This window comes from Seriola aureovittata, chromosome 9 (genome assembly GCF_021018895.1).
Source record: "Seriola aureovittata isolate HTS-2021-v1 ecotype China chromosome 9, ASM2101889v1, whole genome shotgun sequence".
In the NCBI taxonomy this organism is placed as follows: domain Eukaryota; kingdom Metazoa; phylum Chordata; class Actinopteri; order Carangiformes; family Carangidae; genus Seriola; species Seriola aureovittata.
In genome coordinates, this window is record NC_079372.1 from 6,478,822 (window position 1) to 6,493,182 (window position 14,361).

The 14,361-nt window shown below is 41.5% G+C and overlaps 1 protein-coding gene across 1 annotated transcript in view; it reads right to left on the reverse strand.

Moving 5' to 3' along the window:
• Positions 1-6,333: 6,333 nt before the first annotated feature.
• The window catches only part of LOC130174195 (chemokine-like protein TAFA-2), an 80,727-nt gene continuing 72,699 nt past the window's right edge, over positions 6,334-14,361 (reverse strand). The window contains exons 4-5 of the mRNA XM_056383802.1: positions 12,908-13,032; positions 6,334-7,287 (exon numbers count right to left, since the gene is read on the reverse strand). Of these exons, the coding sequence (XP_056239777.1) occupies positions 7,276-7,287; positions 12,908-13,032 (137 nt within the window). The 3' untranslated portion in view covers positions 6,334-7,275. The remainder of the gene's footprint in view (positions 7,288-12,907; positions 13,033-14,361) is intronic.

Here is a 14,361-nt window from a genome sequence, read left to right on the forward strand (position 1 = left end):
TGATTAGTATAACTATAATAATTAAATATGAAATAATAATATCATTGTTGTTAATTATGGCATAATTTGTCAAATAAAGTTGTTTTTTTTTTTTGTCTCAAATAGCTTCAGCAACAGTTCCCAAACCAGCCTCTCAGATGAATTTAAGAAAAACTGGTGGTATAAAGAGGTGCAAGAGGAGCAAGTCAGAAAACATACCATGAAACGAAAGGGTTAATAGTAACTAATGATAGATCCGTAGCCATGTTAGTGACCTGTTAAGTCTCGTCTCGTGGCTGCTGCACATAAGTCAATGCAGCCACTGCTCATGTTATCACAGCTGGCTCATCTGTGTTTGACAAATCCAAATGTCCGTCCGTGAGAAAGTTCTTTCAATATATATACGAAGTTCAACAATAGAATTATAAGATTAAGTCCAATATTGGTTCGGTAGCTCCAATATAAAAACAACATAAGATAAGTCCAGTGAAAGTCAGCTCATTTCTTAAATCATGAAGAGCTGGGCGGGGGGGGGGTGCAGACTGATCTGAAATGCCGGGCCCATCTGTGCTGATACTGACTGTATTAAGGCATGATATGACTAATCCAATGTCCATGTAATTATTATTTTCTGTGTTTTCGGCCTCATGTTACCTAGAAATGATTTTAATTTTGGGTAAAAGAGAGAACTGCCATCAGATCAGTAGTTGGTATCGGCAGATACCCTGAACTGAGGCATCAGAATCTGTATTGGGAGAGAAAAAGTTGGATCAGTAAACGCTGTATGCTGTGTTCACTAAGCAAATAACAAAAAAAGTTAAAATAACAACTCACTTAAGATAACATAATCCCAGTTAAGACTGAGCCAGGTGTAAAGAGAGTCACATATTCAAGTCAAGTGCTGTCACAGCAGAATTGTTTGACATTAGAAACAAAAAGAAAAAAGAAAGCAATATTTACTGCTCAGTCCTGTGGTGTTTTTAATTGCTAAGTCCTGCAGGTTATAAACAATAAACAGTCCCTGTTGCTGCAAAAATGACAAAAAATTAGACAAACAATTAGACTAAATGGGTATTGTGTTCAGACGTTCAATAATGTCAAAAGAAAAGAAAAGCTTACCTCCATTAACCAACTGCCGTGGGATAACACTGGGAGTTTTTACTCAACAAATATAAGTTTCGATTTTGTCCTGTCTGATTTTGGTATACCTGCAGCATATATGTCCTGACATGTGGTACGTGGTATGCGGGACATCATGTTGTCATGTCGGCACCTGGGACGATAACTCGGATGTAATAAACAGTATAAACTTCATACTTACAACTCAGGTGCTCCATACTGAGTAGATGATGTGATTAGATTTTTGGCCTTTCTGCATAAACGTGCATGTTAATGAGGTAAAACTGCCTCTTTTTTAACTTGTAGGACTGTGAGCATTTGTGTTCTTTCGTCAAGATTTCACGATATCCAAGTACCTCTTGTTGGAAATAGTTGCAGTTTAACGTTGTTGAGTGTCTTCACCTTCTCAGTTCACTGCATGACCTGCTGGGAAACTGACAGTCTCATTGAACTGGTTATTATGGCAGTTATACAGACCTAAAGTCATGACATCAACTCCCAGCTAGTCTCTGCTCCACTGGCTTCTGTAACTCAATGCAATATCTCATTCAGCATCTCTCTTTGTGAGTCTTCCTGGGGGTTTAGTTTCCATATTCTAAGACAAATAGGCATCCACCAAATTGATTCCTTTGTGATTTTAGCAGAGTGAAACAGCAATTATTTTGTGAGCACAGAAAAAACTAAAGCTCCCATGAAAATGTATAAACACTCTCAATTTGATTTCATCCATATCCATAAACTTCATCAAGGCTGTCTTCTCAAGTCATTTTTTTCCCCTAAATGTTTACCCATGATCCCTGCTGTTTGCAAAGGTGTAGGGCTTATGGGAAATGATGTTTCTTACAGGCTGGTAAAAAAAGATATTAAACAATAATTGTTTGCTATTAGTCTTTCTACAAATGAGATTTTGAACTAGATCTTCCAACATAACCTACCTGGATGTTCTGGTCTCACCTCAGCTCTCTGTGAAACAAACAGGCAGATTAAGCTTGTCTGAGTATCTCATTCAACTCTCAATGTGTGTCATCTTTCTCTAATCATCGTCCTAGCAGTGAGGTGTCAGCATCCAGGGTAACCTGTCTCATCGTTCGGCCTTCTGTAGCATCTGCTTCGGCATCTGTCGGCAGCAGCAGCCGCTTCACCGCCACCGCTAAGCAGAGAGTGCACGGACTAATCTCGGCATCATCGGGATATTCAGAGTCACAGATGACGAGATTAATGTTTAGCAGCAGTGTTGACGATCACTACTGTCAGGCAGATATAAGGAGACTGTTAGAGCTGCACCTGATACCTCGCTCCAGCACCAGTGTTAAATGTTTGGTGTAACTACGTGAGGGTGAGAGTGGGCTGGCATTAGGGGTGCTGCTGTAGAAGAATTTCAACAAGCCTCACATGGTTGACTCATGATTGGATTCACGCGCAGCTCGAGAAAGCTTGCGAGCAGTTAACAAGAATACTCAAAAATTGAGGCTGTCATATTCTGATGTCAAAACCCTTTTACACATTTTTCTCTCTGTAATTATAGCAGTCTGTTCTCTGCTCAGTTCCTCTGTCTCGCTTTCCTGTGTGTGTACGTGTGAGAATCTGTATGTGGGTTTATTCTCTGTAATCTTTTAATGACATGCACTAACGACGCGTTGAGGCTCAGAAACAGCCCAGGCCATGAGACACACACGCGCGCGCACACACACACACACACACACACACACACACACACACACACACACACACACACACACACACACACACACACACACACACACACACACACACGCACAAAATGACTCAGTGGAAGGCCGCGGCCTCTGAGGAGATTAGCCAAATCAGAAAAGCGTTTTAGAGAAAGGCAGCTTTAATGCAACACAACACAGATAGCATGTGCTTATGTGCGTGTATATGGGTGTGTGCGTGTGCGTGTGTGTGTCCTGGTGAGAAGAGATAGATGTCCACAGCCTAAAACTCAACATTTTGTCTGCAACTTTCTCCGCCTGAACCCTCTTGTTTTATCTCCTACTTCATCAGATTTACATCAAAGGCATCCTGCCAATCAGTATCAGCGTCCATCACTGGCAGTTGCATGCGTACAGTACAGCACACTTCCTGTTTGGATTTGATCTTTCAGCATACTTTACTATGTCTATGGTTCTATATTTAAACCTACATCAACCCCATCTTACCACTATACTTAATATGACAGTGCTCTGCTCTCCTGGGTTTTGACTGAGTAGAATTTCTCATCTACTTGTCAAACTTGTAACCTTACACAGATACAGTAGCAGGAATGGGAAATGGAGAAATATGCGCAGGATATATACCATACATATAACCTGATTGGAGAACAGATATACAGTATGGCACATAATGTATTGGACCCAGAACATCGCTCTTTTATCAGTGACTGAGAGCTGTGGTGCAGTCGTAGCGTTTGCATCAGGTTTCTGTGCACCGCTGCTTTGGTTCTGATGTAACATCACCAAGTTGAAGAAGGCATGAGGTTGTTTTATTCCCTGCCTTAAAGCTGCAAGAAACTTTTTTCCTTCTCAAAACAAAACATAAAAAAAACAACAAAAAAAAACACATATTGGTGAAATGATGGGTATACAAACTAAATTCTGGTAAAATTTGATATATAATAAGATATGTACTGAGCAAGACCTTTTAATTTGACAGCGGGCAAACAAATGTCAGTTGTCTCTGATGGACAGACTGTGATGGCAACTGTTAAAGATGACCTCACTCACTGTTGGGCTTCTCTGAACCGACGTCATGTACAGTACACTGTTCATCAGTGACTAAGCTCCTGAAGTTTGAAAGGACAACTACAAAAACACTAACTCGCATAAACAGGCGATCACCCTGCACTGTGTCCTTTTGACGGATGGTTAACTGAAATGGTTTCTGCCATTCACATGGAAAGGATTCATTTCTGAGATTGAAACATCTCTGTTGTATTTTTAAAAATCTCACGACCCTTTTCTTGATTTATGAAACAAGATTAATAACTGAATGCCCAACATGCCTGACTCCATTTGATTTGTGTTTGTTGTTAATGTCTCAAACATATCTCATTTGTCTAATGCTACTGATATAACTGTGATAAGCTCAGTCATCAGTCAGGCTGCGGTATGTTTGTGGTAGTCTTGACTACTGTTACCAACCATAACCATGTCAGGGCACAACAGAATAACAATTATAGGTGACATGAGGTTGCTGTGGAAACGAGGGAACCGTGACATACGCAATCCCACAGTCGTAAACTGTGAATGTGTGGCAGATGAGCTTTGAACAATCCAAACTGTGAATACAGCAGAACAGTCTTGCCGTGTCAAACTATCTAAACGTAAAGTTTGTTTGTGCTGACAGAGTATCAGTACACCCGAGATATTAGACCGGCTTTTGTGTCAAATTTTCAACAAAACAACGCCATGAATGGTACAACAAGGTCTGTATTTCACTGTGTGTGTTTGAGGCAGAGGGAGGAAGCGGGATTTGTTAACTTAGAGATGCCAAGGGCTTTAACATAAGCACGACAGCTGTATAGAGATAGACTTCAATTGCATTTTTTCTAAGATGAATCCACCTCAGTTTAATCCAATATTTTTATCAAATCCGAATCCTTTCTAATCCCATATTGAATCTTTATAACTATTAGTCAGTGAAGTGCTGTTGGTATTTCACTCAGGGCAGTAACAAACAAATTTCAGCTTCTAAGATATAACTTGATATTTGAGAATCTAGCTTCTTTTTAATTGCGATTTGGGGACCAATTACCAGACAAGCATGACACTGACAATAATAGCAACTGCAGTAATTATCTATCAAAACTAAACCATGGACTTTGCGCTGTGTTGAATCATTGCTTGGCTTTCACCTCATATTTAGTCATTGCTCTGTGATAATCATTAACCCTGTCTTCACTCATTTTGCTCCTCAGTGGGAGTTGTGCTGCAGCTGCACAAACCATAGAAACTAAAGCAAAAATTAATTCTACTTTATCATTCAGTGAGTATAAGTTGAATAAATCGCTGAAGTTTTGTATGCACGATGTGCTTAATGTTACCAGAAGGCAAACGTCTTGCACTAATACAAGTCACAGATTATGGTGTAACACTGGCGGTGGCTGAGGTCAAGCACTCGTCTTTCAAAAGTTCTTACTTTAACATTTAAACAACAGATATTTGAACAAAGGAATTGCCACCCCCCACTCTGTCATGAGTACCCTCTTGCATTGTGCAGGAAAGTTTAAGGAGGTCAGCCGTGTTTGTTATGAGTTATCACGCATTTGTATACATCATCAGTCGTTTTTTTCAGATGCCTATAGTGTCAGAGAAAGACACAAAAGAGTCTAAAAAGATAACGTGATCTTTTGCCCATGTGCCTTAACAAATCCAGGTATTTTACCAACTTGAAACCACATCCAAGATGGAACAGGCTATTAGAACCCATCTCCCCAATTGTATCGGCTTTGCCGATTCACAATCATTGTGGAAACACTCACCTGTTGATCGAGCCCAACAAAATGCCAGACATAGAGCCACAGCATCCTGCAATCAATCTTGTTTACCAGCCCAGTTTGTTTTGTGAGTCCTGGCTGAAATGTGTGGCATACAAATATCCCTCTTCTTCCTCATATGCTTGGAATTTCTGATGAAAATCCAGCCACATGTGCAGGTTTCTCCTGTAATACTGCTCGCATTGTTCAGCACTACACAGAGGTCAGTAAATGTTGTTCTCTGAGCTCTAACCAGCTGATTAATGACACCTCACCCATCACGGAAGAGCAGTATTTCATCTTTGAAGAATGTTGTAATCAATGACAAAACAGTGGGTAATGCTGAGAGCTGCTGTCTAAAGCAGGAAACATAGATGATAAAATTAGAGTCAAGATTTCATAAATAACAGGAAAGAAATGAACAGTTATTGATGACATTTCTTGCAGCCAACAAAATTAACACCAGTAGTTACAAATTCATTATTTTGAGTTTCCTGTCGCTTCGAGGTTTCTTGGGAAATTGATTCATACCGTTATCAACAATGCCTACAGCCCCATACACTCTTTGTGAAACAGTACAGTCCTTTAGTTTTATTAATTACAATTTTATGCACAGCATGTGTGTGGTATACTGTGAGTCCTGACGTGGAGCATTTGAAAAACTCCCCTGAAAGACCTTTAATTTAATTTGAATCTTCACAAAGATCACTTTGTAGGGCTGCAACAAAATGCGGAGATGTGCCTTTTCTTTTGAAAGGTTTTATTCATTTCATATAATACTGACACATGTACTCAATAGCGGTTAACAGGCGTTTAAAAACACAGATATTAAAACCATTAGAGCATCAATTTATTTTTAGCCCCGTTGATTCCATGGACCATTTTTTACACGTATACATGTTTCAATATACCATAACATCTACTTGGTATTAGTCTAACCTCACCCTGAAAGGATTTTTTCCTTTGTCAAAAAACAAAAGAAACAAGAAGACTGACAAACTGTCTCCCCATTTTAAAAAATGGCATGTGGTAAGCCACAAACTATTCAAGGTAAAGTATTATTATGGAGGTGAAATCTGAAAAAAGAAAAAGAAAAAAAAAAAGAAAGAATAAGGTTCAGTTTCAAATCTGAGAAATGTTTTGACACCATCAAGTGTGTCATATGTGGCACGGTTAAATTTAAATGTGTCATCCAGAGGCAGCCATTCTGGAGCCACTCCCTTTTTTTATAGTGATGTTTGTAATACAGGATAGCTGTCTAAAATCCAGATCCCCCTTTTTTCCCCAATATGCATATGGAACACAACTAAGCCATAGAAGAGAGATGAAGAATACAGATTGTTGTAAAGAAAGTTGTTTTTTTTTTTTTTTGTCAACTAATCCAGTGCTGTTTAGGTCATAGTTCATTTTGTTGAAGTTTATAGTAGCAGTAAAGGATTGTGGGTGATGCAGTCCTCTGCATTAAAGGACCAAGGTCACTCAGTTGTCTTTAAAGGTGATGGCAGGCAGTGTTAGAGTCCTGTCTCTTCGGCCGCCATTTCTTGGATATCGTCACAAAAATGAAACAATTACTGGTTCCTCATCGAAGTCCATCTGAGTGCATTTCTTCACCGCTGATAAGGTCCATTGTGCTGTGTAAGTACCTCCACCACCATCTTCTCGTTCTCTTTTTGAGACGGACTGGACTATCGGGTCACCTGAAACAGGGAGAAAAGAAGTAGGTCACTGAAAATAGTTCCCCTGAAAAAGTGAGGATGTAGCCTTAAACCGTAAAGGTCACAGAGCAGAGTACAAAGCCACTGCTGGTAGTACATGTCAAGTGAAGGTTTAAATAATGCAGGGTGCTGCACCATAGCCCACTGTTTGGAAATAATCGGAAGTGATTCTTGTTGGTGGAGCACCAACAACATGGCTAGCGCGGTCTCTGTCTCCTCTGGCTAGACACTAAACAAGACACAGCTTGAATCGAGGCAGTCAGCCCACAATGCCTCACTCTCAGCGTCTGGCCCACTGCCATGTCATTTTGTCTGTTTGTCAAGACGGCTGCTCTAATCACATGGTCTCTTTATCTCCTCTGTCCATCTTTCCATTTTCTTTGCTCATGCACTCACTTTTGGTTTATATCAAGCTATTAGGAGACTTTGTCTACCAGCCAACAACCAAACAGACACAAATTGCTGTATAACTGCCAGTGCTTGGGCATGTAATAGGCCAGACTCTCCAAGACAGTTTTTCTGTTTTCCTGCATGCCTTTTCTCTCTCATTGTGTTTCCCAGTGGCTTCCCCTCTCAGCCCCCAAAACATGCTGTCCTGCCTGTATTTCCTCTTGAGGGAGTCGGTCTTTTGTCCGACCCAGGTGCCAGCTAACAAAGTGTGAAGGCCAGCCATCACTGAAAGAGCTCAGAGGAGCCTTTCCTCCAAGCTGGCAGCTGAGACTGTTCTACTGTATCTGCTCTCGATGGCTCCAGGCCACCTTTCCTGGGCCTGCTCCCGTTGCCTTCAGGCATCTACTCCTGAGCTTGATCAAAGAGTCTGCAGGCGTTTGTTGTCATGCCAGTTCACTATGCACGCACACCGCTTCACACCACATCTCTTCACTTTAAGGTGCAAACTCGATGTCCCTTTAGGTGTTCATCTCCTAGCCAGTTTAAATATGCCTGTAGGTGACAGTTTCCGTGCCGAATTAGAAAGCGGATTTAGGTAGTTAGATATCAATTTACAAAGCACACAGGCAGTGTTTGAGTGTCATCTCTACGGACCCATGGGTGCCACCTTTTCTATTGCTTATTCCACAAGTTTTGACTACCTACACTAGTGGCTACACATACGGCCACAAGGCAGATGTCCCCTTCACTCCTACATTACACACACTCTTTATGACTCACTTAGTCACACAAGAGTAAATTATGGAAAGTCATTACTTAAATTGTTTGATCTTGATTCTTTTTTTCTCATTCTATCCATCTAGAAACAAAATGTTTGTATTGTTTTTATCAAGCAGAGAGGTGCTTGAAGAATATCTTGCCTAAAGAGGTTTATGGCACTTCCAGACTGCCACATCTGTTTAATGTGGATGTAAGCTGGCTATATAGGGATGGAATATACATGCGCTGATGAGACCTTCTTGTCATTTGTTTCTTAATATTTGTGTATGACTGCAAGCGTGTCAACGCAAATGCACACACTTGCTTTGCAGTGTATGACAGCTCAGTGGCTTGGGAGCCCAGCCGTGTCTGTCTGTTCATCCATATGATATTATTTGGCATTGATCGAGCTGTCTTCTATCTCCTCCCTCTCTCCTCCTTTTGCCCTCCTCCTTTCCTTTGCTCCCAGCCAGGGATAGAAGAAGGGAGGGAGAGTGCCAAGCCCTCTTTTGTGTTTTGCCTGCTCTGTGTAACATAAGCCTCTTGTCAGCTGACCACTTCCAATATTCCTGTTTTCAAGTGTTTTCCTTATTCTTTTATCACCTCTGACTTCAGCCTTTCCTCTCCACTTTCTTCTTGTTACTTGTTTCCTTTCTCGTCCATCTCCACCTGCCTCTCTCTTGCTTTTTGCTGCTCCTCGTGTGTGTGTGTGTGTGTGTGTGTGTGTGTGTGTGCGTGTCTCTCTCATCCTCCCATCCTCTCTCACTCCGTCGTCAATTTCAATTTACGAGCTGGTCTTAATGGGACTATAAGAGGACGTTCGATGCTATTGATCTGGATGCCTGCGCATCTTGACCTCAGCGTACCACATCAGACGAGGAAAAAAACATCACTCTTTTCATCATCAGGCAAACACGTCTGCTAACACGCTCAAATAGTGTACGCACACAACAGACACGCACAAGCACACACAGATCATTGATCAAAGACCTGAATGCAAGAGACTGCAAATATTTGTGCTCTTTTAAACTACGACAGAGTCAATGATAAAGCGATGCCTGGCTGAAACTGGTTTACTTTGATGTTGTTGAGGAAAATATAGATGCACACTTTGGGGTTGATTGAGCTAAATGCATGAGATCAGATATATGAAGCACCTTCCTAACAGCATTCACATATTCAGAAATTACATCATCCTCATATTTGATCACCTCTCATGTGTCTCCCTCTCCAGTTATGCCCATTACATACTCTTAGACCACTCTGTCATTTTCTGCTTGTATCTCCTTCTAGCTTTATCTCTCTGTGATAAAATAAATTGGGAAAAGTTCAGTTACACCTATGAGCAGCCTAACACGATTTGAGCTGGGCCCAGCGCAGCAGAAAACTGTTTTGGGGTGAGAAGAAGGGAGGGGCTGTTGAGGAGGAAAGAGTGTAATTTGAGGGGGGTGAGATCCACTTTGCTAGGTGAGAGGTGAGCAGACGAAAAAGTAGGGGAGGAATTTTTAATCAGCCTGGCACATCGGCGACTGTGTCTGAGTGTTTTAGAGAAAGAGAGAGTGGGAAAGAGAAAAGACGTGTGTCTTAAGCTTTTCTTATCCCTCTCTTTTACCCAAGGAGAGATGCACTCTCCCTCCTCCGACCACGCCTTCAATCAATTATTTAGGCAGAAAACAAAGGTCTGCACCCAGCCATGAATAATGGAAGGTGAGAAGGCAGAGAGAAGGATGGAGGTTAGAAACAGAAGCGTACAGTGACAAGAGGTGAGTCTCTCACAAATCCTCCAATGACAGACAGCTAAGAGTCTGCTCAGGTCAATACGATGCAGGGAAGCCAACAGGTGCCGATGGAGGCTGAGCATAAAGATATATAATGTACATCCCCACACACACACACACACACACACACACACACACACACACACACGCATAAAGTCAAAGACTAATGGAGAGTGCAGAAAAATTGAGGAAAATATAGGGGAAAAAAAGGACCCATGCAGAAACTGCACATACTGTGTTACGGGCGAATAGGAGCATAAAAACTATCTAAGGACAATTACCACTCTAGTGTATCTGATGTGGCGAGTTGTTTTTGCATCGAGTCAGATGGCATGCCAGTCAGACGCAGGGAAGCAGGGCAAGTGGGAGTGAAGGGAATTGTGGTGTTCTCTCTCTCTCTCTCTCTCTCTCTCTCTCTCTCTCTCTCTCTCTCTCTCTCTCTCTCTCTCTCTTTCTCTCTCTCTCTCTCTCTCTCTCTGTGTGTGTGAGTGTGTGTGTGTTATTTGCCTTGTTCCTGTTGGCCTTGTTTTTCTTCAGAGACTGTTTGATGTTAGATCCAAGATGGGGCGGGAGGAGAAAGTAAGGAGAGAAATTGGGTGAGAAAAAGAATGATATGGGGTGAAAAGGAGAAAGAAACGGGGATAGGAACTAATAAAACAGAGAGGAGAAGGAGAGAAGACAGATCTAACACGATGGAGGTAGAAGTGGGTCACTCGGTGGTGTCTGACCGTGTATGTGCATGCATGTGTGTATAAGAGGGATGGGAAGATTGTGTGTGTGTGTGTGTGCGTGTCTCTCTCATCCTCCCATCCTCTCTCACTCCGTCGTCAATTTCAATTTACGAGCTGGTCTTAATGGGACTATAAGAGGACGTTCGATGCTATTGATCTGGATGCCTGCGCATCTTGACCTCAGCGTACCACATCAGACGAGGAAAAAAACATCACTCTTTTCATCATCAGGCAAACACGTCTGCTAACACGCTCAAATAGTGTACGCACACAACAGACACGCACAAGCACACACAGATCATTGATCAAAGACCTGAATGCAAGAGACTGCAAATATTTGTGCTCTTTTAAACTACGACAGAGTCAATGATAAAGCGATGCCTGGCTGAAACTGGTTTACTTTGATGTTGTTGAGGAAAATATAGATGCACACTTTGGGGTTGATTGAGCTAAATGCATGAGATCAGATATATGAAGCACCTTCCTAACAGCATTCACATATTCAGAAATTACATCATCCTCATATTTGATCACCTCTCATGTGTCTCCCTCTCCAGTTATGCCCATTACATACTCTTAGACCACTCTGTCATTTTCTGCTTGTATCTCCTTCTAGCTTTATCTCTCTGTGATAAAATAAATTGGGAAAAGTTCAGTTACACCTATGAGCAGCCTAACACGATTTGAGCTGGGCCCAGCGCAGCAGAAAACTGTTTTGGGGTGAGAAGAAGGGGAGGGGCTGTTGAGGAGGAAAGAGTGTAATTTGAGGGGGGTGAGATCCACTTTGCTAGGTGAGAGGTGAGCAGACGAAAAAGTAGGGGAGGAATTTTTAATCAGCCTGGCACATCGGCGACTGTGTCTGAGTGTTTTAGAGAAAGAGAGAGTGGGAAAGAGAAAAGACGTGTGTCTTAAGCTTTTCTTATCCCTCTCTTTTACCCAAGGAGAGATGCACTCTCCCTCCTCCGACCACGCCTTCAATCAATTATTTAGGCAGAAAACAAAGGTCTGCACCCAGCCATGAATAATGGAAGGTGAGAAGGCAGAGAGAAGGATGGAGGTTAGAAACAGAAGCGTACAGTGACAAGAGGTGAGTCTCTCACAAATCCTCCAATGACAGACAGCTAAGAGTCTGCTCAGGTCAATACGATGCAGGGAAGCCAACAGGTGCCGATGGAGGCTGAGCATAAAGATATATAATGTACATCCCCACACACACACACACACACACACACACACACACACACACACACGCATAAAGTCAAAGACTAATGGAGAGTGCAGAAAAATTGAGGAAATATAGGGGAAAAAAAGGACCCATGCAGAAACTGCACATACTGTGTTACGGGCGAATAGGAGCATAAAAACTATCTAAGGACAATTACCACTCTAGTGTATCTGATGTGGCGAGTTGTTTTTGCATCGAGTCAGATGGCATGCCAGTCAGACGCAGGGAAGCAGGGCAAGTGGGAGTGAAGGGAATTGTGGTGTTCTCTCTCTCTCTCTCTCTCTCTCTCTCTCTCTCTCTCTCTCTCTCTCTCTCTCTCTCTCTCTCTCTCTCTCTCTCTTTCTCTCTCTCTCTCTCTCTCTCTGTGTGTGTGAGTGTGTGTGTGTTATTTGCCTTGTTCCTGTTGGCCTTGTTTTTCTTCAGAGACTGTTTGATGTTAGATCCAAGATGGGGCGGGAGGAGAAAGTAAGGAGAGAAATTGGGTGAGAAAAAGAATGATATGGGGTGAAAAGGAGAAAGAAACGGGGATAGGAACTAATAAAACAGAGAGGAGAAGGAGAGAAGACAGATCTAACACGATGGAGGTAGAAGTGGGTCACTCGGTGGTGTCTGACCGTGTATGTGCATGCATGTGTGTATAAGAGGGATGGGAAGATTGTGTGTGTGTGTGAGAGGGAAACAGAAATATAAAAGAGAGAGAGATTTATGTGCACCCCAACCTTTGTGGTCTTGACTTTGTTGCCTGTGCTGCAGCTCCATCCTGTGAGGTCTGGGAGAACCTTACACTCCTCACCTTCCATACATGGCTGCATCTGACACCACCACTTCTGGGCTACAATGGATGCTGGAGGAAGAGAGAGAGAGAGAGGGAGAGGGCAGCAGATATTTAGTATGGTAAAGACATGCCCCAGTGTTTATAGGCATGTTTTCATTCAGTGCCTTCATGGGTTTGCACACTGTATATCTGTGAATTTCAACATCAAGCTTTCCCTGGCCAAATTTCCATCCAAATGTAGTGCAAGTTTTAAATTAATTTCCAGAAATTCAGAAAGAGAAAATGTGGTTTACTGTGTGTTTCTATCTACCAACATTATGCTAATATTAGCAGTTGGACGCATTGAGATAAACAGTTGGTGGCCTTAATTTTCCAGTTGAGCGCCCATTAAATCACAGCAGAAGAAGAGGATGCAAAGAGATAATGTAATTTAAAAAAGCACCAGTCAAATCTCAAATGAACAAAAATGATGTGGTAAACTATGACATTTCAGTTTGTGTCATGTATTAATCTGAGGAACGTTACAGTCTCCTCATCAGTTCACACAGCTCTGACATTCAAGTCCCATGCTTCATCTGTGTCATTATTAATTCTGTTTCCGTTGCACTTTGCTGCACTTTGTTTGCTTTTATCAGTACACCAACTTTTCCACAGCAATGAAACGTAAAAACCTTTTTTTTTTTTTTTCATCAACACAAACAGCATGATTATGATGACCTTAAAAGATCCTCGGAGAAACCAAAAATGATTTCTAACTTTGAGAACACGCACACAGGGAGGTGCAAACGACTGTGAGCTTCAATTCGAGTCCATCAAAAGTAAAACACGTCGGAAAACTCTTCCCAAATACGCCATGCTGTGTTCACCACACAGCTTAGCTGCCTTTCTTTGAATCCAGTTTCCTTGGATTCAGTCCATTGATCAGTCATGTGACTGAAAGATCACCAAAGATACTAAACAGACAAACTAAGACCACCAACATGTATCTAAACATACAATATTACAACCTTCTTTTCAAAATATTTTTAAGTGTATATGATCTGTTGGACTAAAAATGCTCAAATCAGAAATCCAGGATGCCTCCATGTGGGACAAACATGAGGTTTATTATATAAAATTATACCATATGATTTTGAATTCTTTGAACATTGTTACACATCAATATCAAGATAATTATCGAGATATTGTCCACATGTCCCACCCCCATTAACCATCAGGGGAAAATGAAACTGAATTTTTCCCCTAAAGAAAATATTTTGAAAACATTTCAACAATAAAGAAAAAATTGTTATGTTCTGTATGTAGAGCATTTACTAACTGTAGATTATTACTGTATGTGTGGGTTTCATGGGCACTAGAGTCATGTGAATTTAATTAGTGCATTTACATTTTCAATTC